General features: G+C 34.4%; 1 protein-coding gene across 1 annotated transcript; it reads left to right on the top strand.

The window, feature by feature from the left end:
* The first annotated feature begins 91 nt into the window (after positions 1–91).
* LOC132548063 (clathrin heavy chain-like) lies at positions 92–22,581 on the top strand. Its single transcript, XM_060211888.1, has 9 exons — positions 92–136; positions 1,740–1,850; positions 14,424–14,526; positions 17,015–17,167; positions 18,874–18,989; positions 19,585–19,749; positions 20,611–20,727; positions 21,189–21,362; positions 21,837–22,581. The coding sequence occupies exons 1-9, from the start codon at positions 92–94 to the stop codon at positions 22,047–22,049; spliced, it is 1,197 nt and encodes a 398-aa protein (XP_060067871.1). The 3' UTR covers positions 22,050–22,581.
* Positions 22,582–24,306: the final 1,725 nt, after the last annotated feature.

Raw genomic sequence — 24,306 nt, 5'->3', positions numbered from 1 at the left:
ATTTGTGAGAGCGACCTGTTGAAGGATGCTGCGGAAAATAAAGTTTGTATTTTGTCGGTGCTATGGATCTGCAGATCTCGGTTGAAATAAAATGACGGACGTAAAACCACCAGTATCCATCCATGAGTTAATACAGGTAAGTAAAATAGCAAAACATGTCCTTCATAAAAGTGTAAGTGTGTCACCTGTGTGCAAGGCAGTTTACACTATGCACCAGGCTGCTGGCATTGTGTAATTATTTTGGTGATGTAACTAACATCTTTATTTCACTTATTAAGGGAAATGTTTGTATTATTTGTTTATTTAATTGTCGGTATAAATGGCATAATTTTGTTAATTTTGTAACAATTCACAGGCTTAATAATTTACCTTGTTTTAAAATGTCCAACTTCCCTAAAATCATTCACCGTTGTTCACAAAAACTGATTGTAAACTAAATTTAAAAAATTGAAATTCATGATAAAACTCTCATCATAATTGGCCAATAAGTGAAACAATAGGCCTATGTAATTTATTGTATATTAGAAGTTTAATTAATTAAATACGATAAAAACACTGAATTGGCACTTCAAGATCTGATCTGACTTGTCTGATATTTCTCATTATTATTATAATTTTGTTTAAAAAAAGATTATTTAAGAGGTATCTGACCAATATCTGTTAGTATCTGTTACCATATCTTATATATAATTAACTATTTAATGACAATAGTCGAAGTAATTCCCATGGGAAAAATAAAAAATTGCTATTGTCTATGCTATCTAACAGGATCAACACAAAGACAAGAATATTCATTCTTAATAGTTAGTTGGAGATGCCTAAATTGTTTAGGTTATTTTCTTCTTTATTTTCTATGTCTGAAATTATATTCAGTTTGTCTTGTCTTCAAATCTGAACATAACAGTTACTCTTTGTTTTAAGAATGACATTTACTTCTTTTTCAGATGAAATTTGATTCAAGATTTGTCTTGATTTTGTTTTTGTTTATATTTTAAAAAAAATTGTCCAGTAGGATATTTTCGTTATTAAGGCAAGACTAGGGAATTTTTTGGAATACAATGAGAAATATCAAATAAAAAAGGGAGTTCACTTTTTATTACAACTATAACAAACTGTGAAGTATTTACCCACTATTTGCTTCAAACAAGGTTTGAGTCCTATTCTTTATTCACCAAACATACCAGGTAACAAGGTAAAACCAACTAAAACAATTCATTCCAACTAATACACAACTGGAATAGTTATCTCAACTAAACTATATGAGAGATTATCTGTTATTGGCTTCTACACACTTTTTTTTATTCCTTTTAATGTTTTGATACATTTATTGTACTTAAAAGATAATGATGGTACATTTGTATATACCAATATACTAAACACTTACAATAAAAAATATTGCAACATATATCACTTCTAGACTATATATATACTGTCAAGCAACATATACCATACATTCCTGGCACTTAAAATACTATTTTGTACTAATTGTTAACTTACATTATGAATAATAACAAGGCAAATACAGAAATATTTCATTTTTGAAAAGAGATGCAAGTCTCAAAAATTCCTGTTACATTCCTATACATGTGTAGGAGTCCAGACAGAACAAATATAGTAGACAGTAGTAATTAATAACTACATACTGTCTATTGATTTTTCCTATAGATAACCCATTTAGTTGATTAGCTTTTTTAAGATGATAGTCATTGACTGACAAGCTATCGGTTTTGTCTATTCAGCTTGCCCACATTGGCATCCCTGGTGATCAGGTGACATGGTCAAGGGTTACTATGACATCTGACCGATGGATAGCCATCAGGCATAGTAACAGGGATGACAAGGAATCTATGGTAAGTGAAATATTTATAGTACATTCTGTCACCATAATACATTTACTATATTTAACTGGTTTTAAAGTCAAGGCCAGGGGAACAACATTTACACAAAAAACATTGATTCATATTAGGGTATATGCTTCCTGCAGGACAATGAAATGCCTTTTGTTTACTTAGCATCTGTACTTTACTGCAGCAGATATGGGTGAATGTTTTTGTTGAACTCCAATATTTGCATATATACAATTAACTGCATTGGCTATGGATTTAAATATGCAGTAGATATCTATTGAACTTCAGTATATATGGATGGGTTTATTAGCAGACATGGGCTTATTATCAGAAATATATGGTATGTTAGCTAAAACTCTATGTGATCCAAGTATTCCTAGACAGATATTGATGTGATTAATGAATCAATTGGGATTCATTATCATTTTGCTACCTTTTCTAACATAAATATTACATTTTTAGATAGATATATTTTGATAGAAAAGTACCCAAACTTTTCCTCTAGGCTTACCAAGGTCTTTCAATGACCACTGTTTGTCTTGGTTACCTCATTAATTAATGCTAAGTGGAATGGTTACAACACTTGAAGGAATGAGGTTACTAAACAGGAGTGTATCATAGATGGGAGAGTTTGGGTTATGGTATAAATACCTTATGCCCTCTCTGTTAAAGTTGTCTTTACATGTTTAATGCTAGCTGTCAGCATTGCATATAATAAACTATTTATAGTAAGTACTCGTAAACAGCCTAGGTCTTACCTTAGTTACTACCAGGTTTTTAGTTGTTTTTACTGTGAGATGTTAAGTGTGATACATTCATTTCATCAAGATAATGTTATTATATTGATAAGGACAGTCTATGTTTTAGAGTAGGCCTTCTCTCAGTATCCCTGCAGCACCATGCCAGCGATCTATTTATAGTAAGTGTATATGGCTAATTTGGTTTATGGTATATGTATAAATATCTTTTGAAGTTTAATCAGTCTAAATGATGTTAAGTTCTGGGTTTGAAGATTGGGAATATGAACTCTAAACCAATCTCATACAGTTCTAATGCTCCACAGGTAAATAATATACAAATCTATAAATAGCCTTCACAAGTATGATCTACTACCCTTTGCCAATAAATATATAGCTCTCTAAATGAATGCTACTTTTTTAAGACAACTAAGTTTTATATCTTTATTAATTAATTGTTAGGTGACAAGGAGGCATCATAAACTTCCAGTTTTGATGCTTGCCTGAAATCTCTGTAACAACACATTTTTATACATGTCATCAATTTACATTTACTCTAAATAAAAACATTGTTCAAATGTTCAGATATCCACCTGCTATACATGGGAATAAAATGTAAACACATAATGCAAGTAAATAAGGTTGTTGCCAGTCAGTGGATGTTGAATGAAAAATGGACCAGATTTGAATAAATGTTGAGGGGCCTGGTTTATATAAATGTTGATAGACCTGGTTTATATAAATGCTGATGGACCTGGTTTATATAAATGTTGATAGACCTGGTTTATATAAATGTTGATAGACCTGGTTTATATAAATGTTGATAGACCTGGATTATATAAATGTTGATAGACCTGGTTTATATAAATGTTGATAGACCTGGTTTATATAAATGCTAATAGACCTGGTTTATATAAATGTTGATAGACCTGGTTTATATAAATATGGATAGACCTGGTTTATATAAATGTTGATAGACCTGGTTTATATAAATGCTGATGGACCTGGTTTATATAAATGCTGATGGACCTGGTTTATATAAATGTTGATAGACCTGGTTTATATAAATGTTGATAGACCTGGTTTATAAAAATATTGATAGGCCTGGTTTATATAAATGTTGATGGACCTGGTTTATGTGTATGAGGATGAGGATGGACCTGGTTTGTGTGTATAATGATGAGGATGGACCTGGTTTACATGTATGATGATGAGGATGGACCTGGTTTGTGTGTTTGATGATGGGGATGGACCTGGTTTGTTTGTTTGATGATGGGGATGGACCTGGTTTGTTTGTTTGATGATGAGGATGGACCTTGTTTGTGTGTATGATGATGAGGATAGACCTGGTTTGTGTGTTTGATGATGAGGATGGTCCTGGTTTGTGTGTTTGATGATGAGGATGGACCTTGTTTGTGTGTATGATGATGAGGATGGACCTGGTTTGTGTGTATGATGATGAGGATGGACCTGGTTTGTGTGTATGATGATGAGGATGGACCTGGTTTGTGTGTTTGATGATGAGGATGGACCTTGTTTGTGTGTATGATGATGAGGATGGACCTGGTTTGTGTGTATGATGATGAGGATGGACCTGGTTTGTGTGTTTGATGATGAGGATGGACCTTGTTTGTGTGTATGATGATGAGGATGGACCTGGTTTGTGTGTTTGATGATGAGGATGGACCTGGTTTGTGTGTATGATGATGATGATGGACCTGGTTTGCATGTATGATGATAATGAGAATGGACCTAGTTTGCGTGTATGAGGATGAGGATGGACCTTGTTTACATGTATGTTGATGAGGATGGACCTGGTTTGCGTGTATGGGGATGAGGATGGACCTGGTTTACATGTATGATGATGAGGATGGACCTTGTTTACATGTATGATGATGAGGATGGACCTAGTTTGCGTGTATGATGATGAGGATGGACCTGGTTTGCATGGACCTGGTTTGCGTGTATGTTTGCGTGTATGAGGATGAGGATGGACCTGGTTTGTGTGTATGAGGATTAGGATGGACCTGGTTTGCGTGTTTGATGATGATGAGGATGGACCTGGTTTGCATGTATGAGGATAAGGATGGACCTGGTTTGCGTGTATGATGATGAGGATGGACCTGGTTTACATGTATGATGATGAGGATGGACCTGGTTTGCGTGTATGAGGATAAGGATGGACCTGGTTTGCATGTATGAGGATAAGGATGGACCTGGTTTACATGTATGATGATGAGGATGGACCTGGTTTACATGTATGATAAGGATGGACCTGGTTTGCATGTATGAGGATGATGGACCTGGTTAGCGTGTATGAGGATGAGGATGGACCTGGTTTGCGTGTATGAGGATAGATCTGGTTTGCGTATATAAGGATGGACCTGGTTGCGTGTATGATGAGGATGGACCTGGTTTATGGTAGTGAGCACAACCAATCATCTGTCAAAAAATATCGCAAGCATGGGAGACATTTAACGGAAGGTGACTAAGGGGCATATATAGAAAGCAAAATTTTCTCAGTATTAGTCATTACTAATTTGTATCTGAATCTACGATGAAATCACCATACAAGATAAAAATACTTCGGGCATATATAATCGGTAAATATTTCAACTGATTTAAACTAATGGTCCAATATGATTTTCACCTGATATTCTAACACTGATATTGATGAAGCTGGTTTTATACTGATGCAGATAGACCAGGTTTATGTTAAAGTTTTATGTTGTACCAGCTTGCCGTCTATTTCTGTCATCCTGAATTACATTGGTAAAAATGTTGCAATCCAATATGGAAAATTAAACAGAATTCCAACATGTCTATAGGAATGCTAAGTAGAATGGCCTTTACAATGTGGGACTTAAAGACTGATTCATCAATCGTCAGACTATTCACACTCCAATGTACAGGTAATGGGATACACCAGTAGGAGTGTGCAGCTCAGATCAATATTCAGACATGAGAAAGGGAAGTCAGTCTGACAGAGACATTGATTAAACTTCATCATTAAGGTTATACCAAAGATTTTTTGTGACAAGTGATTGACAAGCTAAAAATTGGTTTTCATTTCTATGTGGTTGATAATAAATAATTCTTTAGAAATCAAATCTTACACTAAAGAGTTGAAATAGGCATCATTTCAGACACTTTATATAAATACATGACAAAATTTTAAGAGCAAGATTGTTATGCAATGTATAATCTACATGTTACCCTGGTAAAATACTAGCCACAATATACAGCTTGACTAGAGAGATTTTTTTAGCTTGATCAGTTGTGCATCAGATAGTAAGCCAGAGGTTCTGGGTTTGATTCGTAATGGTAGCATTGAAATTACCTCTGTTACAGATATATGGTATCACCAAACTGTTTCAGTGTTATAGTTTTCTCATAGTTATTCCTGATTGTGATTGGGTTATAATTGATCAGTTAAAGAGTGACTAATTTGCTTGCATAAAGTATATCAGGGTAGAACAGATACAGTATATAAAGATTATTTGTCGGAAGTTGAGGAAAATGTAAAGAGGACAAGCTCTTTTTGGAGTGAGGAGGAGGGAGAAGAGGAAATATTATCATGGATTGCTACAGGGGTATAGGGGAGGGGAAATTATCTTATAGATAGACCTCTAGGGTAGAGGAGGGGAAATTATAACATAGATAGACCTCTAGGGTAGAGGAGGGGAAATTATCTTATAGATAGACCTCTAGGGTAGAGGAGGGGAAATTATAACATAGATAGACCTCTAGGGTAGAGGAGTGGAAATTATCTTACAGATAGACCTCTAGGGTAGAGGAGGGGAAATTATAACATAGATAGACCTCTAGGGTAGAGGAGGGGAAATTATAACATAGATAGACCTCTAGGGTAGAGGAGGGGAAATTATAACATAGATAGACCTCTAGGGTAGAGGAGTTGAAATTATAACATAGATAGACCTCTAGGGTAGAGGAGTGGAAATTATAACATAGATAGACCTCTAGGGTAGAGGAGGGGAAATTATAACATAGATAGACCTCTAGGGTAGAGGAGTGGAAATTATAACATAGATAGACCTCTAGGGTAGAGGAGGGGAAATTATAACATAGATAGACCTCTAGGGTAGAGAAGGGGAAATTATAACATAGATAGACCTCTAGGGTAGAGGAGGGGATATTATCTTATAGATAGACCTCTAGGGTAGAGGAGGGGAAATTATAACATAGATACACCTCTAGGGTAGAGGAGGGGAAATTATAACATAGATAGACCTCAAGGGTAGAGGAGTGGAAATTATGATATGGAGAAATTCCTGTGGAGAGGAGACCAAATTATAACAAAGACTCCTGTGTAGAGGAGAGGAAATTATAACATAGATACATTCTTGTGTAGAGGAAACAAATTATAATATGGAGTGACTCCTGTGTAGAGGAGACAAATTATAATATGGAGTGACTCCTGTGTAGAGGAGACAAATTATAATATGGAGTGACTCCTGTGTAGAGGAAACAAATTATAATATGGAGTGACTCCTGTGTAGAGGAGACAAATTATAATATGGAGTGACTCCTGTGTAGAGGAGACAAATTATAATATGGAGTGACTCCTATGTAGAGGAGACAAATTATTATAACATGGAGTGACTCCTGTGTAGAGGAGACAAAATTATAACACACAGAGACTGCTTGGTGGAGAGGAGATTATGACATTGATATACTGCTTGGTGGATGAGAGGAAATTATAACACAGACTGCTTGGTGTAGGATTAAATGTGATGTGGATATTCAGATTACTGGATGAGTTAGTTTATTAACTAGATTACATATGGAGTCAGTAACAATATTGACAGCCAGCTTATGTGTATTGGGGCCAGGAAAACAATGTTAAATTCAGTTTTTACAGCTGTGGTCGAGAAAGGGATATATCAGTGCTAGGTAGTTAGATTACTTAGCTCCCTGGTGTCACGTTAGACTGTCTGTCTATAGGAGATTATTATAGTGGTATGATTGGCCTTCAACTTTCATCACCAAACACAATACATTTAATATAACAGTTGTAAATCCAGGGACAAAATAGTCATCAGGATTGACAAAAAAACTCAACTTTTTTATGAGCGTATTGAGCAAGCTTTATTTGAAGCTCAAACAGATGTTATACAAATGCTGTAATGCATTTCTGCAATGTTTTCCTTTCATTGTGTAATGTTGTGTGTATAGATGTGCCGTGGATCTGAGGTTGCTTATAATTAGAAATACAAAAGATGTATGAGAAAACTGAAAAAATTATAACCTAGTACTGGTCTTTTACAATGATTCATTCTGTTTTTGTCCATACCTTATTAAATTTAAGTGGTGTAAGGATGCTGCAGGAGATATGAGTGGGATTATTGCCAGACAGGAAGCTTAAAGCATTCTAGAACTGAGACTACAGCATACATTATTGTCATACAATTTGAGACGCAAATATGATCAATAAATCTTCTTTCAAAAGAAATTTAATTTCCCAACAGAAACTGATCAAATTTAATTGTTACCTGTTCCTCTTTGGAATTACGTGCACAATACATACAGGTACATCCTGAAAATTCTGTTTGCAACGAAAGGAGCTAGAATTACATCTAAGCAAAGCAATCTAGATGAGCTTCAGGGTATTGGACCGGTAAACAATGTTTTTCTGTAAAATAGCCAAAATGTGTCCGTAAACAAATGTCGTGTCCAGTGGGCTTTTTCCTGGCATGGACCTATGCATATAACTTAATTAACCCTTACAGTCAAAGCCAATGATTCTTGATTAAAATATACAATAAAGTTTTGTTAATCACATACTAATGACAGGGTGACCTGGTTTCCTGCAGCCACGACTGACCCTGTCTGTGGGAAACCCCAGTAGAATACCACTTCCTCTGAGGATGCCTGGTTTATAGTGTGTACATCTGATATCACACTGTGCTAGTGTTGTTGCAATGATACTTGTATGATGTAATTCTTTTTGTCCATTTGTTGATTTGCATAGAAACTGTAATGTCTGAATTTCTGGAAAAAAAAATTATGATAACTTAACTGACAAATATTGTCACTTGGCGATGTGATTTGTATATCCACAAGTCCAATTTCAAGTCAGAATATCCTTAATTGTTGTCAAAGATCTTACAAATTTAGGACTTAGTAAAATTTTGCAGGAAATATATTTTCATGGATTTCACGATACTCTTAATTAACAAATTCATATGTCCATGAACTTCGAAAAGAAATATTTATAATTTTATTGAGCTATATTCCATCCACGAAATCAAGTGTCCATGAAAAGATATTTAAGAATAGAATGTAAAAACTGAGCCCCTATAAAATTTCTGTGACTTTGCAGTATGTCAGGATGGAATTCTATCTTCTCTATACAGTGTAAGACCTTTTACCTTCTGAGCTTCTTTGTAAAAGAAATGCTTACTCAAGGCCTACTGTAATGATATTTGACCTCCGTGCTTGACCTTGATCCACTTTCAAGGTGACAGTGGTTCAATGTGTTAAAATAATTAAATGAAACCTTGGATCATTATATCAAGACTGAAATAAATTAGAAATTTAAAAATTTTTGCTAATTAGTAATATTTTCCTAATGAGTCAATTTATCTAAAGATTAAAAATAGAAAAACTTTTTCAGAACTTTGTAGATCTAACCTAGACCAATTAAAAGGCTTCATTGATGAAGTTGATTAAAACATTTCAATATAGGTTATGGATCAACAATCTTCAGGCAAAAAAAAAGAAAATACATGAGGGTTAAAAAACAGATTCATAAAAGTAACAGATAGTTACGTGGTGTACTCAATCTTAATGATGTAATCTACACTGATACATATTTTTTGAATAGGAAAACACCTGTTGCATGATAATGAGACACAATTTATAACACACAGATGACAAGAATAGCTTTGATTTTAAAAGGAAGAGATACAAGTCCCTTAGCCTGTATGGACCATTATCCCATACAATTTCAAACCATGCTCTTCAGACTGATGTCTCTTCTTGATATATATAATTCAGCGCATCTGGTGCAAGAAATTGCTGATAGCCTTATACTTACTCAGATCTGAGACTGTGTACAGACAATACCAGTGTGTGGTGAGATTTAATAGTTTATCCTTATAGTCATTAGGAAGTTCTGGAGGGCTGAAGTGGTGAAAGTTGGGTTCCAGAAGAGAATATATTGGGACCACCCCACCCAGATGGTTAAACAATCTAATTCTGTAAAATTGGTTTGAGGTCTGCCCAGTGGTTAGGGTCATTATTGATGGCATCCATTAAAATACTGTAGTGTTATACATCACACATAAGTAAGCAGAACAATTTCCCTTCCATTTTAATTAAAGAAATAATGTAGGCTTATTCAGGCAGTGCAGGATCATAGTTAAGTGGTAATACATTTACCACAGACTTTTGGCTTTTCTAGCAGTACAGGATCATAATTAACTGATAATATCAGGGACTTTTTAGGCTTTTTCTGGCAGTGCAGGACTATAGTTATACTGATAATGCCAGGGACTTATTAGGCTTATTCTGGCAGTGCTAGACCAAAGTTATTGTGATAATGCCAGGGACCTTTTAGGCTTATTTTGGCAGTGCAAGATAATAGTTATAGTGATAATGCCAGAACTTTTAAGGCTTATTCTGGTAGTACAGGATCATAATTAACTGATAATGCCAAGGACTTTTTTGGCTTATTCTGGCAGTACAGGATCATAATTAACTGATAATGCCAAGGACTTTTTTGGCTTATTCTGGCAGTGCAGGACCATAGTTATACTAATAATGCCAGGGACTTTTTAGGCTTATTCTGGCAGTGCAGGATCATAGTTATACTGAAAATGCCAGGGACTTTTAAGGCTTATTCTGGCAATGCAGGACTAAAGTTACTACAGATATGTAATAGATTAAAGGTAAATAGTGTGTATTTGTTATAGTTCAATAGCAAGGTTTATGTACCAAAAAGTTATGTATGTCTACTGATGGTGGGCGGGGTCAAAAGTGGCCAAATTGACTCAAATTTCAGAGATCTTCTCAATTCTTTGATGTGATAGAATCTATTAAATACTTTTCATGGATGAAGTTTTTATATGGGAAAATTACATTTTTAGGTGTACTTTCTTTAAATTGAAACTTGTTTGGAATCCTTGACATGGGACAGCAGCTAATGTTATGCAAAGTTTAAATTGACATTATGTGTACAATGTACAAGATTATTTCTATGACATGTTACTAGAAGCATTGTTACTAAGGTGACTGTTATGACTCTTGGGCATCCTATTTTTGAAAAGTTCAATTTTTTACTGTCCCACAAAGAAAAAATTCACAAAATGATTCTGTTAATCTGTCATTTACAATGCATGATATTTAAAAGAATGACAACTTTTGAATTCTAGATTGATAGCTATTTTGAAATTAAGCGGTATTTACTTCGTAATAAAAAGTTCAAATTAATTGCTTTTGATGATGTTGGATTAGGAGAGCTTACTATAGAAAAGTTTTTGGTTGTTGATATAACTGATTTTCTTGTGTGTGAGATCAGCTGATCATTTTTAATGTGAATGGTTGTTTTCATAGTGTTTTTATGGACTAATGTGTGTCATTTTCAGTTGGTAGAAAAACAAAAGCCAGAATGTAAATATATTTAGAATAATATTGATAAGTCGAAGTTCCAAAGGCTTATGAATAAATGTGGAAACTCTCTCCTAGCTTTACTCTGTCAAGCTTAAAATATCATATTTAAAAATCCAAAAAAAGTAATGCTATCAGCAGAATTAAGCATGGTATAATGTCGGGTTCAACAAGTCTGTTACATGTTGGGTTGATAACACTATTTTTTGTATTACTTATATCAGTAGACCAAATGGAAATACTGGAATTGTTATTAATTTTGAAAAATAATTCATGGTTGTTCAGGGTTAAATAAGGACTATAATGCTATTGCTGTTATAGTTTACAATTACAATCTTAACGGCCCGTTAACACATAAAAGGTCATTAGGGCCATGCAGTTATAGAATTTTATCAATGATATTAGTATAATATTCCGTACAAAAATCAGCAGTGAAATTCTAGTGGATTCCAATGGAATTTAATTCTAGTCCATTGATATTCAGAATTGGAAGTGAAATCCAGTGTCTTTCCACTGATACCACTGCAATTATCATTGGAATTCAAGTGACTGTAGAATCACTTGTAACCCAACTGAATACTGTAAAATTTCATTTCCTTGTTATGTATACCTATAGCTAGGTCATGTAGAGATATTTCATAGCATGGTCAGAATCAATAACTAATTGTTATAATGTAAAGTACTAGCTTTGATATGTGTAGAGTTTCTGAGATGTAAAGGATATACCAGTTCTCAATATTCCAGACATGTTTCTTGTTGTAGTTAAAATATTTTAAAATATCTGCACATCTGACCTATCATGCTTCAATTTTGTGAATTTTGCAGATACATCCTTCCGCCCATGGTTACCTCAGATAATAAGGAAAATCATAGACTCCAAATTACAGGAAATATCCAAACATATCTTAATAAAAACTGCAGAGAGAATATTAAAAATATACAGATAATTGATATCAAAACAGGAAGTGAATTAACTGTGATATCTACATATTAAAAACATGCAAATAGAATTTTTTTAGAATATATAGATACTTTTCACTGCGAGATGTTCTTTAAAACTCCTGAAAAAATATGAAATTAAGCATGAAACTATCTATAGTTATATTAAACAGTATATAATATCATCTTTGACCAATACAGTGACCAGTTCTATCATTCTGATTACTTTAGATAAGTTTTGATGTCAGAATACTCAGAAGTCTAATTCGACAAATTTCCGTGGTCACTGATAGAGGCTGTAGAATTGTGAAGAATTATCTTATTTACTGGACATCATGGTGACGTATAGTAAAACATGGATAAGTCAAAGTCAACAGTTAACCGACTTTAGTGTATTTCATTTAAAGTTTGGTTGCCTAATTTTGTGTAAACGTAGGGATTGATGTTCAATTCAGAATTACAATAGGACTTGTTAACACCAATATGGCTGACAGATCACATTCACTCATTTGGATTGAAGCCAGGAAATTTTTACCCAAGACAAGGTGACACCTGAATGTTCGACACAAAAAAGGAAATTTTGGTAGGATTAGGAAGGGATGGACCATGAAATAACACAAATGCAGTGTTCAACGCAACAGTATTCAAATCAACCATATTTGATTTACTAAGCTAAAGAAGAGAAAAAATTCGCATCAAACAAAACATTCTGCTCACCTGATGTATTTGATTCAAGCGTGTTTAACACAAGTGAGTTTTATTGTAATTTGTCAGCCCGCCATTTGATAATAGTCAGTCTGTATATAATTTTGATTATTTCTTGAGAAGGACTAAAGGGATATGTCTTAAACTTGATTTGTAGCTTCACCTTGGTCCTAATTTTTGTCCATTCAATTTTAGTTTGATCGAGAAAAATAAACTGTCTGACAGGTGACCATGGCCATCATGGATTTTGACAATGAAAGGTTGTTATTGCTATTTTTCGAGAAGTAATGAATGGATCTTTCTAAATTATCATATGTAGGTTCCCCTTGGACCATGTTGTGCCAAAAAGCTGATAGATGCCCATTTTGTATTTTGATTAAGAAACATTTTTGATAACTTTTTCTTGAAGATCTTTCTCCAATTTCATATGGAGGCTCTTGATCCCTAAACAAAATGGCTGACACAAGGCTGTTTGGGATTGACATTTCAAGATTATGATTGCTATTTCTGATGAGAATTTTCAAATTTTATATGATCAAGAGTAAAAACAGAAGAAAAAACAGAAAAGAAGAGATTAGATCCAGCTGTTAAAAACAAACGAAGATCAAACAATGGTGGATGCTTATGCTTCCCCGATTTTTTCTGCCTTTTTCCCCAAATTCTGTTCATGTGATACAGGTCCTTATGGTAGAATGTGGTTAGAATTTGCTCAGAAACAAACTAAATAATAAATAATTGATTAAATGACATGGGAATCCTTATTCACCAATTGATGATTATAACTTTACCACCGAGACTTAGAAGGACCTGACTGCTTGCAGTAAAAAGACTTCCTATTGTTGTACTCTTACAGCATTAGCTACAAGGTGAGGAGTTGTCAAGTAGTGCTAGGATAATCCAAAGATCAGGATAGTAAATCATTCAGATAAAACAATTGGCGGAGGTATGAGCTTGAGGCAATACCCAAATGAATCGAAGTTGACAAGTAAGCATTTCAGTAAAATAGGCCACAAAGGGGGATATTGTGATGGATATCAAATGAAGTGGAGGTATGCATCGCTTTACTAACTTTGGCTTGTACAATGCTTTGTATACCGAGCCGCAAAATGGATGTTGATAACCAAACATTAACCCATGCACATGTTCTTAATAGCTTAGTGTTTGAACCTGAAGCCAGGTAATATGTTCTGTACTGAATCATGCAATGACGTAAAACAACAAATGTTTTAAAACAAAGTGATGATTAAAGTCTAAACTGATATAATCCATGTGCAATGCTCTTTGGAAATTAAATTGCATTTCATAGCAAATGTCTCTTATCACACAGCTGCCTCCTTTGGAATTGATGTTGTGCAATATATACTATGGACACTATATTTAGAGGGGTTAATCAAACAATTTGTTTGGTTAAAGTTAACATTGGTGCCGAACTGTGATATATTGAGGTGATATCTAGATACGATTGGGGATGTAACCAACATGTCCATTTAATTTATGATAATATGCCTTACTTTAATGTCAGTTAAACCAGAGAAATTGTTTACATCTGTTTGTTGAATTACAGGTGACAGTGCTGAATCCTAAAGATGGCGTTATATCCTATGCTGGGCAGACAAGTGCGGACTCAATACAAATGAATCCCTCACAGCCTGTTATTGCCTTAAAAGGTCAGACATTAGTCATAAGATGTAGTTAAAGTTTATGTAACCAGTCACTTCCCCAAGATCTTTTCCTCATTTTACATATAATTGCCATAATATTGCATACAAGTCCTCCTTGGAATATGAGTGATATCTAATGAAATAAGCTCTATTACCCCAATTATATGAAGAATTATGGCCCTTTGTTCACTGATGTTACTGTGTTGCTGTGATTATCTACTTATTGCCAAATTTGACATGCATGTAGCATGTTAACCTATCTAACTATACAAAGAATCTCACCATGAAACTAGGTTACATTGTAGTACTATTATTTGTCCTGATGTTTGTATTTCTTACAATTTTGGGTACTTTTTTGTCTTTATGAAATATTATTGATCAGCTAGGATATAGTTGATTTATGACATTATTGCCATACAAATCAGTTAGTGTTGTCTAATAGAACACCATCAGTTTGCTGGACAATGACTAATCATCCATGTCCATTTGGAGGGGGGGGGTATATCCATGTCCTGTCCCTAGTATTGTCTAATAGAACATCATCAGTTTGCTGGACAATGATTAACCATCCATGTCCATTTGGAGGGGGGATATCCATGTCCTGTCCCTGTCCTGTCACATCATGTCATGTTCCATCAAATTCTGAATCAATGTCATAGCCTAAAATAAGCCTTTCATGAAAATGAGCCAGTAAGTAAGCCTGCAAACTTTTAAATTTTCCTCCATTTCCCCAAGTTATTTCCCTATTTTACCCCCTCTCTGGCCTTTATGGAAAATAAGCTGTGCCTTTCTGATTAAATTTAGTTGATTCTTAAGTTATGAGGATATCTTTTCAACCTCTCCACAGATGTAACATCAAGTGCTACACCTAATCTGACTATTGTTTATACAGAGCAGACAAACAGGCCTTTGTCATTGACATTTTCTAGTGTGACTTTCTGTTGGAATAGGTACATTACCAGTCATGTTTTAATTTTTATGATAATGTGAAGGAAAATGTTGAAATATTACATATTAGATAAAAATGGAGAAAAGTCATAAAAAATTTATTGCTGCCTCCTGATCCTCCTCCTCTTCAAGGAGTAATAGATCTTAGGACAACAAAATGGTATTCACCACCTGGGATCGTCCCATCATGTCATTAACATACCACCAGAATCAGATACAGACCAGCAGTGATAACATTAACTCACATTGGGAACTGAGAACATAGATAATTGCTGAAGTAAGTAACATGACAGACAAAATTTAGTATAACAACAGAGACCTGTAATAGTAACCAGTAGTGTAGTGTGGACCTGATGGGTAATATGTCTGTGGTAATGGCCCTGTGAGGTCTGTCTACAATAAGACCTTTGAAGATTTGTTTTCTCGGTGTGATACAGTACTACAATCATACAGTTGCTCTCTTCCTCTTTCTTGCTGAGTATTTTCATGTTTTCAATGACATGGTAGACTTATATATAGAGTCCTGGTTCAGACTGACATATCAACACCACACCAAATCATGGTTCAGCTTTGCAGTGTGGGTGCTGGATGAGACTCTAATCTTCTACACTTAATGTCAGGGGTGATAGCACTGAATTATTTATGATTGTAGGAGAAGTCCAGGAATTAGCCTAAATTACCAGAATTATATCTGTCACTTCATGCTGACAGGATTGTGGTGATAATTGTGGAGACATCTGTACTGCAATGTTTAATGCATGAGATGTTCTAGCTGAAGGCTTTTAAGGCGCAGTCTCTATTTTTATGAGTATTTTCCCACCAAAAATTACCTATTATTAAAATTGTGTGTATCAATTGAGAGAATGTTCTATTGAAATAATGAATGGAAACTGAAAACCTCTTCACTAAGCAAACTCCATACTCCATTCCACAAGTTATGGCTACCCTAGAAGGCTGATATACTGTGGAATTGGAAATATCCATAGAGGGTTGAATTTATTTGTAAGAAGATTGAATTTATTTGTACGAGGATTGAATTTATTGGTAATCATTAAAGAAAAGATTAAATTTCAATATCCGGCAAATATTTCAACACTTTGCTGCAGCAAAACGCAGATCACATGACAAGTGTTGTGTTTCTTATGAAGTAAATCAACAAGGAAACCAAACTAGCATTGTTTTGGAATACAACATGGAGGGCGAGGTAGCAAAGTTTTAATGTTGAACAGGCTAGAGTAGCTGGTGTGGTTTGGCATATCTGCCAGGCATGTCTATTACAGTGAATCAAAATGTCTAAAAATGCCTATTTTATGTATATATGCATAGATACCAATGTATAAGGCATATTTCCTTGTTAGCAGTTCAAGGGGGAGTAGTGCGAAGTCAAATTTCTGTGAACTGTGACAAAAAAATTTGAAACAACCCTGCAAAAATGTTATGTGAAGCTAAATATTTAATTGTAGATTTTGTTATACACGAAAGCTTCAGATATTTATGAAATCATAGTTTTTAATTAATGCATAATTTAACACAATCTGTGTTTCAGCTGGAGCACGGTTTGAGGTGTTTAACTTTGACTCCAAAGTGATGATCAGTAAGACGAAGATTCATGAACCTATTGTGTTCTGGACGTGGCTCAACTCTGAAATCATCGCCATGGTGACTGACACTGTCATCTACCATTGGGACGTTTGGCAGAGTAAGCCGTCATTTCTAACTCACAAACCATAGATATGTAATACTTTGATAAATATATTTGAGATAAGATGGTGGCAGCCCTTATAGAAGTTTTCCTTGTTAGTGTGCCCTTACCTTTATTTATACACTGCTTTTAATGAAACTTGCTAGAATTATTCCATGATAAAATTGCTGAAATAAGTTTACACCACAGAATTATTCAATCATTTTTAGCAGAGTTATGCCCATTTTATTGGAAAATATGGGTATTGTACAGGAAAGGCAAGAACTGTTTCATTCTCTTTTCAATTCCTTTCAATGTGTGGTGAAGCGAAGGGATTTGACACATTACAGGTTTTTCATGTGGCCCCATATTTTCAGATTTATGCCCCTTTATTGCCAAATATGGATATTATGTACAAATGCAAGAAATGTTCAAATCTTTTTTGTTTCATTCCTTTCAATTTAAGCAATAAAATGGACACTTCTCTGCTACCAATAGACATGTTATTTTACAACATTTGTGATAAATGTGTGTAGCAGGTTTGATTAAAAAGTAGGAGTGAGCAGAAAGCGAATATGTAACAAAATAAACAAAAGACCATATGCTGTAGTTTGAATGAAAAAACAGAATGTAAGTTTAATATCCTTACTTCTTGCAATCTTACACCAAATTCTAAAGTAATTCCAAAGTGACTTACAGCTTTAATGCATTTTCAACCCGTAGTCTCAATATTGCTGTACTTTTAGGTGGGTGTGAAGGGCATTTATGCTCCCACTTGTAGTGCTCTTTTTTCTTGAGAAGTTATGAATGGATATTTCTCAAATCTCGCCTGTATATAAGGTTTTTCTTAGTCCCTAGTTGTGCTCATTTGATTTTGGGACTGATAAAAAAAACAAAATGGCCGAAAGATGACCATTGTAGATTTTGTTATGGTTATTTCTTGAGAAATACTTTATAGATCTCTCTCAAATTTCATATGTAGGTTTCCCTGTAGTCCCTAGTTGTAGTCTGTTGAATTTGGACAGATCAGAAAATAAAAATGGTTGAAATGGCTAGGTGCCAAGAGTCCTATTGGATTTCTTGCTGGTGTAAGTCACATATTTAATTCATTAGCAAAGATTTGTTCCATCTTAAAGTATCAGGTATTTCAACACATTTGTTGGTCATCAAATGTGATGTTTTCTCTTGTCTAAACCAATGAGTTTTCTCTTGTCTAAACCAATGAGTTTTTCTTGGCAAAAACAATAAGTTTTCTCTTAGCTAAACCAATGAGTTTTCTCTTAGCTAAACCAATGAATTTTCTCTTATCTAACCCAACGAGTGTTCTCTTATCTAAACCAATGATTTTTCTCTCAGCTAAACCGATGAGTTTTCTCTTGTCTAAACCAATGAATTTTCTCTTATCTAACCCAATGAGTTTTCTCTTAGCTAAACCAATGAGTTTTCTCTTGGCTTAACCAATGAGTTTTCTCTTGTCTAAACCAATGTCTAAACCAATGAGTTTTCTCTTAGCTAAACCAATGAGTTTACCCTTGTCTAAACCAATGAGTTTTCTCTTGTCTAAACCAATGAGTTCTCTCTTAGCTAAACCAATGAGTTTTCTCTTAGCTTAACTAAGGAGTTTTCTCTTGTCTAAACCAATGAGTTTTCTCTTAGCTAAACCAATGAACTTAGGATAACTGAAACTGTAACATTTTATTTTGGTAATGTGTTTGTTTTGACAGACAGTGCACCTGAACGAGTGTTCAGTAGACATCCAAGACTGGCTTTTAGTGAAATCATCAGCTATAAGGCCGACCCAAGTCTCAAGTGGTTAGCAGTCACTGGACTGACGCCAGAGGTCAGCTGCACATACTCACATACTATCTACATATTTTGTTGCTTTTTTTTCAAAGAGAAGTGATGGTGTATTTGCATAAAGAAAAAATCTTGTCTAATTATTGGAATATAATCAAATAATTGTTTTTGAGAGTGTAAAATTTGCAAATATCAAGTTGTTGTTTAGGTTAAAGAAATTTATTGCCCATAATTTTGGTAATACCATATTTATCTGCAAATAAGCCCCTGCTGAAAAATAAGCCACTTTCTAAATGTCAAAATATAAGCTGAATGTGGTTTATAAGCAAGTTCTCCCTAAACTTTAAAACAAAATTTTTACACTAGGGACGAGGGCTTATTTCATGATATATATAATATGTTTCTATTCTCTGTGAGCAAATCTGTCTGAAATAAAAAAAAAAAAAAAAGAAAATGTTGATGTGGATGAACTTTCAATATTTTTCCAGATTGATGATTATGTATAGTGTACAAAAGTCACATCAGTAAGAGTTAGGTGTCAGTTGAGAAATATAATTCTGTTTTTGATACTATATTGGGTAATGACCAATCTTTGTACCAGTACTTTGGAAAGTAAAAACAAATAATGCTTACCACAGGAGAAGAAGATCTCAGGGATAACACAACTCTACAGTGTCAGTGATGACATCACACAATGTATTAGTGCCCATGCTGTCTGTTTCTCTACATATCACTATGATGACAATCCTTCACAGTCCACTGTCATGTGTGTAGCATCTCGAGAGGCCCATGACCATGGCAAGGTAAGGTTACCAACATCCTGAACAGAGTCCCATCAAAAATCCATGACAATGGTATGTTACTGACACCATGACAACCTGAACATAGTCATAGGTTGTCATGGCAGTCCGTATGTAGTCCATCAAACAGACCATCACAAGTTAAAGTTACCAGCTTCCTCATTGTTTAACCTTAATTTGTCTTGACAGTCTGTATGTAGTCCATCAAACAGACCATCACAAGTTAAAGTTACCAGCCTCCTCATTGTTTAACCTTAATTTGTCTTGACAGTCTGTATGTAGTCCATCAAACAGACCATCACAAGTTAAAGTTACCAGCCTCCTCATTGTTTAACCTTAATTTGTCTTGACAGTCTGTATGTAGTCCATCAAACAGACCATCACAAGTTAAAGTTACCAGCCTCCTCATTGTTTAACCTTAATTTGTCCAGTTATGTTTCAAACAGACCATCACAAGTTAAAGACAGCCTCCTGTTTAACCTTAATTTGTCTTGACAGTCTGTATGTAGTCCATCAAACAGACCATCACAAGTTTAAGTTACCAGCCTCCTCATTGCTTAACCTTAGTTTGTCATGACAGTCTGTATGTAGTCCATCAAACAGACCATCACAAGTTTAAGTTACCAGCCTCCTCATTGCTTAACCTTAGTTTGTCATGACAGTCTGTATGTAGTCCATCAAACAGACCATCACAAGTTTAAGTTACCAGCCTCCTCATTGTTTAATCTTAATTTGTCTTGACAGTCTGTATGTAGTCCATCAAACAGACCATCACAAGTTTAAGTTACCAGCCTCCTCATTGCTTAACCTTAGTTTGTCTTGACAGTCTGTATGTAGTCTTACCTTGTCCGATGGTTGTTACAGGTTCATGTCATAGAGCTTGGGCCTTACAAACAAGGTAACTTTGCACCTAGGAACAACTATGACCTCATCCAGTTCATTGATGATGTGGACCGCTACGACTTTCCGATATCTCTCCATGTAAGTACCCAAAATTATGATTTTACTGTTTCGATAGATATTTGATCACACAAGGTGAAATCTCAATGCAAAGACTTGCATTGTGTCATTTGATTTTATGCTTTATATGACTTGTGGAAGATTAAGTAAAATTATGAAGGAATTTTTAGATAGATACAAGATTTCAATGTAGGTATCAGATGTCTACATTTTGTATTTTAGGGATGTGATGTTACACTGGATATTTCTTTACTGATTAGGTGCCACAAATGTTTGGACTGTTGTTTGTGAGAACAAAGTAAGGCTACCTGTATAATTATTTCTATTAGTATACTTTATAGGTTTCCTGTAAATATGGCCTGTTGTTTGTGAGAAAAAAGGCTACCTGTAATTATTTCTGTTACTATACTTTATAGGTTTCCTGTAAATATGGCCTGTTGTTTGTGAGTAAGACTACCTGTAATTATTTCTGTACTTTATAGGTTTCCTGTAAATATGGCCTGTTGTTTGTGATAACAAAGTATGGATACCTGTACTTGTGTGACATGGAAACAGCCGCATGTCTCTGTTGTACTCGAGTCTCTCTAAACGTCATCTTTACCTCCACACTCAACACAGACTCACAGGGTATTGTCGGTGTCACCAGGGGAGGCCAGGTATGGTGCCATACATCTCACCATATATGGGTTGTGAACAGAAACAGTTTAATTATAATCCTTTGTAATAAGCAGATTTATATCGCTGAGCTGCGATTTGACCTAGATGATGAGCTAAGGTCACCATATTCAATCACAGACCAGTAGAAAATATTTGAATGCATTGTATTCACTGTTATCGTCCTCTTAGGGTTACCCCAGTATTTTGCCCAATGTTTCTAGGTTTCTATACGGAAGGGATACCAAGCAATTGAAGAGTCAATATAAGACATAAGAATCCATTGTAAGGCAATAATCTGATGTTATCGAGAGACTGACACTTCCTGAGAAATGTCAGTAAGAAAAATGTCATCAGATGATACATATTCCTCCCACTTAGTTTTTTTACGTGAAAGTAATTCATTATGTGAGAATTTTATTTATTTATATATATTTTTTAAGTGTTCCTGTATGAGATCAATTATTTGGTTTCAGATTGTAACTGTGGATATTAAGAAAGATGGTTTCATCAAATATGTACGGGACACTGCCAAGAAAACAAACCAGGCAAACCGCTTGGAGAAGGCCATTTCTATACAGATTGACAATGATGGAGATAATCCTGTGTCCTTGGACATGAGTGCCTCCTCACAGGGGGAGCTTGGTGCTCACTCACTTCGAGACAACAACAGCAATATACGTAAATGAAACTGACATTGACATCGACTTAAACTTGACCTATGTTGTCATGGTAATGATTGTCTTAGATATTTCAAAGTATTACTGTGTTGCAAGATATTCAAATGAAATTGTTGCTATGGTGATTATGCATAAAGTCAGGTAAAATCTGGCACATTCTATAATAACATCAATCTCAGATGGTTAGTAATGTGTTGACCTCTGACCTTGATCTCTGTTAACTCTAGTCAGCAGAATTTGCACTAGCATCAGTATTTATGCTTTAAGATGTTTCATTTTTGATATTGTAATAAACAGCCTCAACTTGTTCATCTGATGTTGCCAGAAAACATTTATATCATTAGATCTCATCAGTAAACATCTACATCATCACATCTCATCTGTAAACATCTACATCATCACATCTCATCAGTAAACATCTACATCATCACATCTCATCAGTAAACATCTATATCATCACATCTCATCATTAAACATCTATATCATCACATCTCATCAGTAAGTAAACATCTACATCATCACATCTCATCAGTAAACATCTATATCATCACATCTCATCAGTAAGTAAACATCTACATCATCACATCTCATCAGTAAGTAAACATCTACATCATCACATCTCATCAGTAAACATCTACATCATCACATCTCATCAGTAAGTAAACATCTACATCATCACATCTCATCAGTAAACATCTATATCATCACATCTCATCAGTAAGTAAACATCTACATCATCACATCTCATCAGTAAACATCTACATCATCACATCTCATCAGTAAGTAAACATCTACATCATCACATCTCATCAGCAAACATTTATATCATTAGATCTCATCAGTAAACATCTACATCATCACATCTCATCAGTAAACATCTACATCACATCTCATCAGTAAACATCTACATCATCACATCTCATCAGTAAACATCTACATCATCACATCTCATCAGCAAACATTTATATCATTAGATCTCATCAGTAAACATCTACATCATCACATCTCATCAGTAAACATCTATATCATCACATCTCATCAGTAAACATCTACATCATCACATCTCATCAGTAAACATCTACATCATCACATCTCATCAGTAAACATCTATATCATCACATCTCATCAGTAAACATCTATATCATCACATCTCATCAGTAAACATCTATATCATCACATCTCATCATCAAACATCTATATCATCACATCTCATCAGTAAACATCTATATCATCACACCACATCAGTAAACATATATATCATCACATCTCATCAGTAAACATCTATATTATCACATCTCATCAGTAAACATCTATATCATCACATCTCATCATTAAACATCTATATCATCACATCTCATCAGTAAACATCTATATCATCACATCTCATCAATCAAACATCTACATCATCACATCTCATCAGTAAACATCTATATCATCACATCTCATCATCAAACATTTACATAATAATGTCTCTTTAACAAACATTTATATCATCAGATGTTACTACTTGCTGATCTTAAATCACCACATTTAGAATAGAATTTTGTAGTCCATTTCAAAGAATACCAGTTGATGTATTGTTATTATAATATGTTAGAGATTGACACAGTTATGATAGCCGTTATTATAATATGTAAGAGATTGACACAGTTATGATAACCGTTATTATAATATGTTAGAGATTGACACAGTTACGATAACCGTTATTATAATATGTAAGAGATTGACACAGTTACGATAACCGTTATTATAATATGTTAGAGATTGACACAGTTAGATAACCGTTATTATAATATGTAAGAGATTGACACAGTTACGATAACCGTTATTATAATATGTTAGAGATTGACACAGTTACGATAACCGTTATTATAATATGTAAGAGATTGACACAGTTACGATAACCGTTATTATAATATGTAAGAGATTGACACAGTTACGATAACCGTTATTATAATATGTAAGAGATTGACACAGTTACGATAACCGTTATTATAATATGTAAGAGATTGACACAGTTACGATAACCGTTATTATAATATGTAAGAGATGGACACAGTTACGATAACCGTTATTATAATATGTAAGAGATGGACACAGTTACGATAACCGTTATTATAATATGTAAGAGATGGACACAGTTACGATAACCGTTATTATAATATGTAAGAGATTGACACAGTTACGATAACCGTTATTATAATATGTAAGAGATGGACACAGTTACGATAACCGTTATTATAATATGTAAGAGATGGACACAGCT

The sequence above is a fragment of the Ylistrum balloti genome, unplaced genomic scaffold (genome assembly GCF_031769215.1).
Source record: "Ylistrum balloti isolate Yb309-2 unplaced genomic scaffold, AGI_CSIRO_Ybal_v1 Utg370000, whole genome shotgun sequence".
Classification (NCBI taxonomy): Eukaryota; Metazoa; Mollusca; class Bivalvia; order Pectinida; family Pectinidae; genus Ylistrum; species Ylistrum balloti.
Note: the sequence above shows the minus strand (reverse complement) of the source record. Positions and strands in the feature narration are given on the sequence as shown.

Excerpts from the sequence above, each read along its gene's own strand:
- LOC132548063 (XM_060211888.1), top strand. The coding sequence starts at position 92 with ATGACGGACGTAAAACCACCAGTATCCATCCATGAGTTAATACAG. Across the intron at positions 137-1,739 it reads CCATCCATGAGTTAATACAG|CTTGCCCACATTGGCATCCC; the intron begins GTAAGTAAAATA and ends TTGTCTATTCAG. Across the intron at positions 18,990-19,584 it reads TCACTGGACTGACGCCAGAG|GAGAAGAAGATCTCAGGGAT; the intron begins GTCAGCTGCACA and ends TGCTTACCACAG.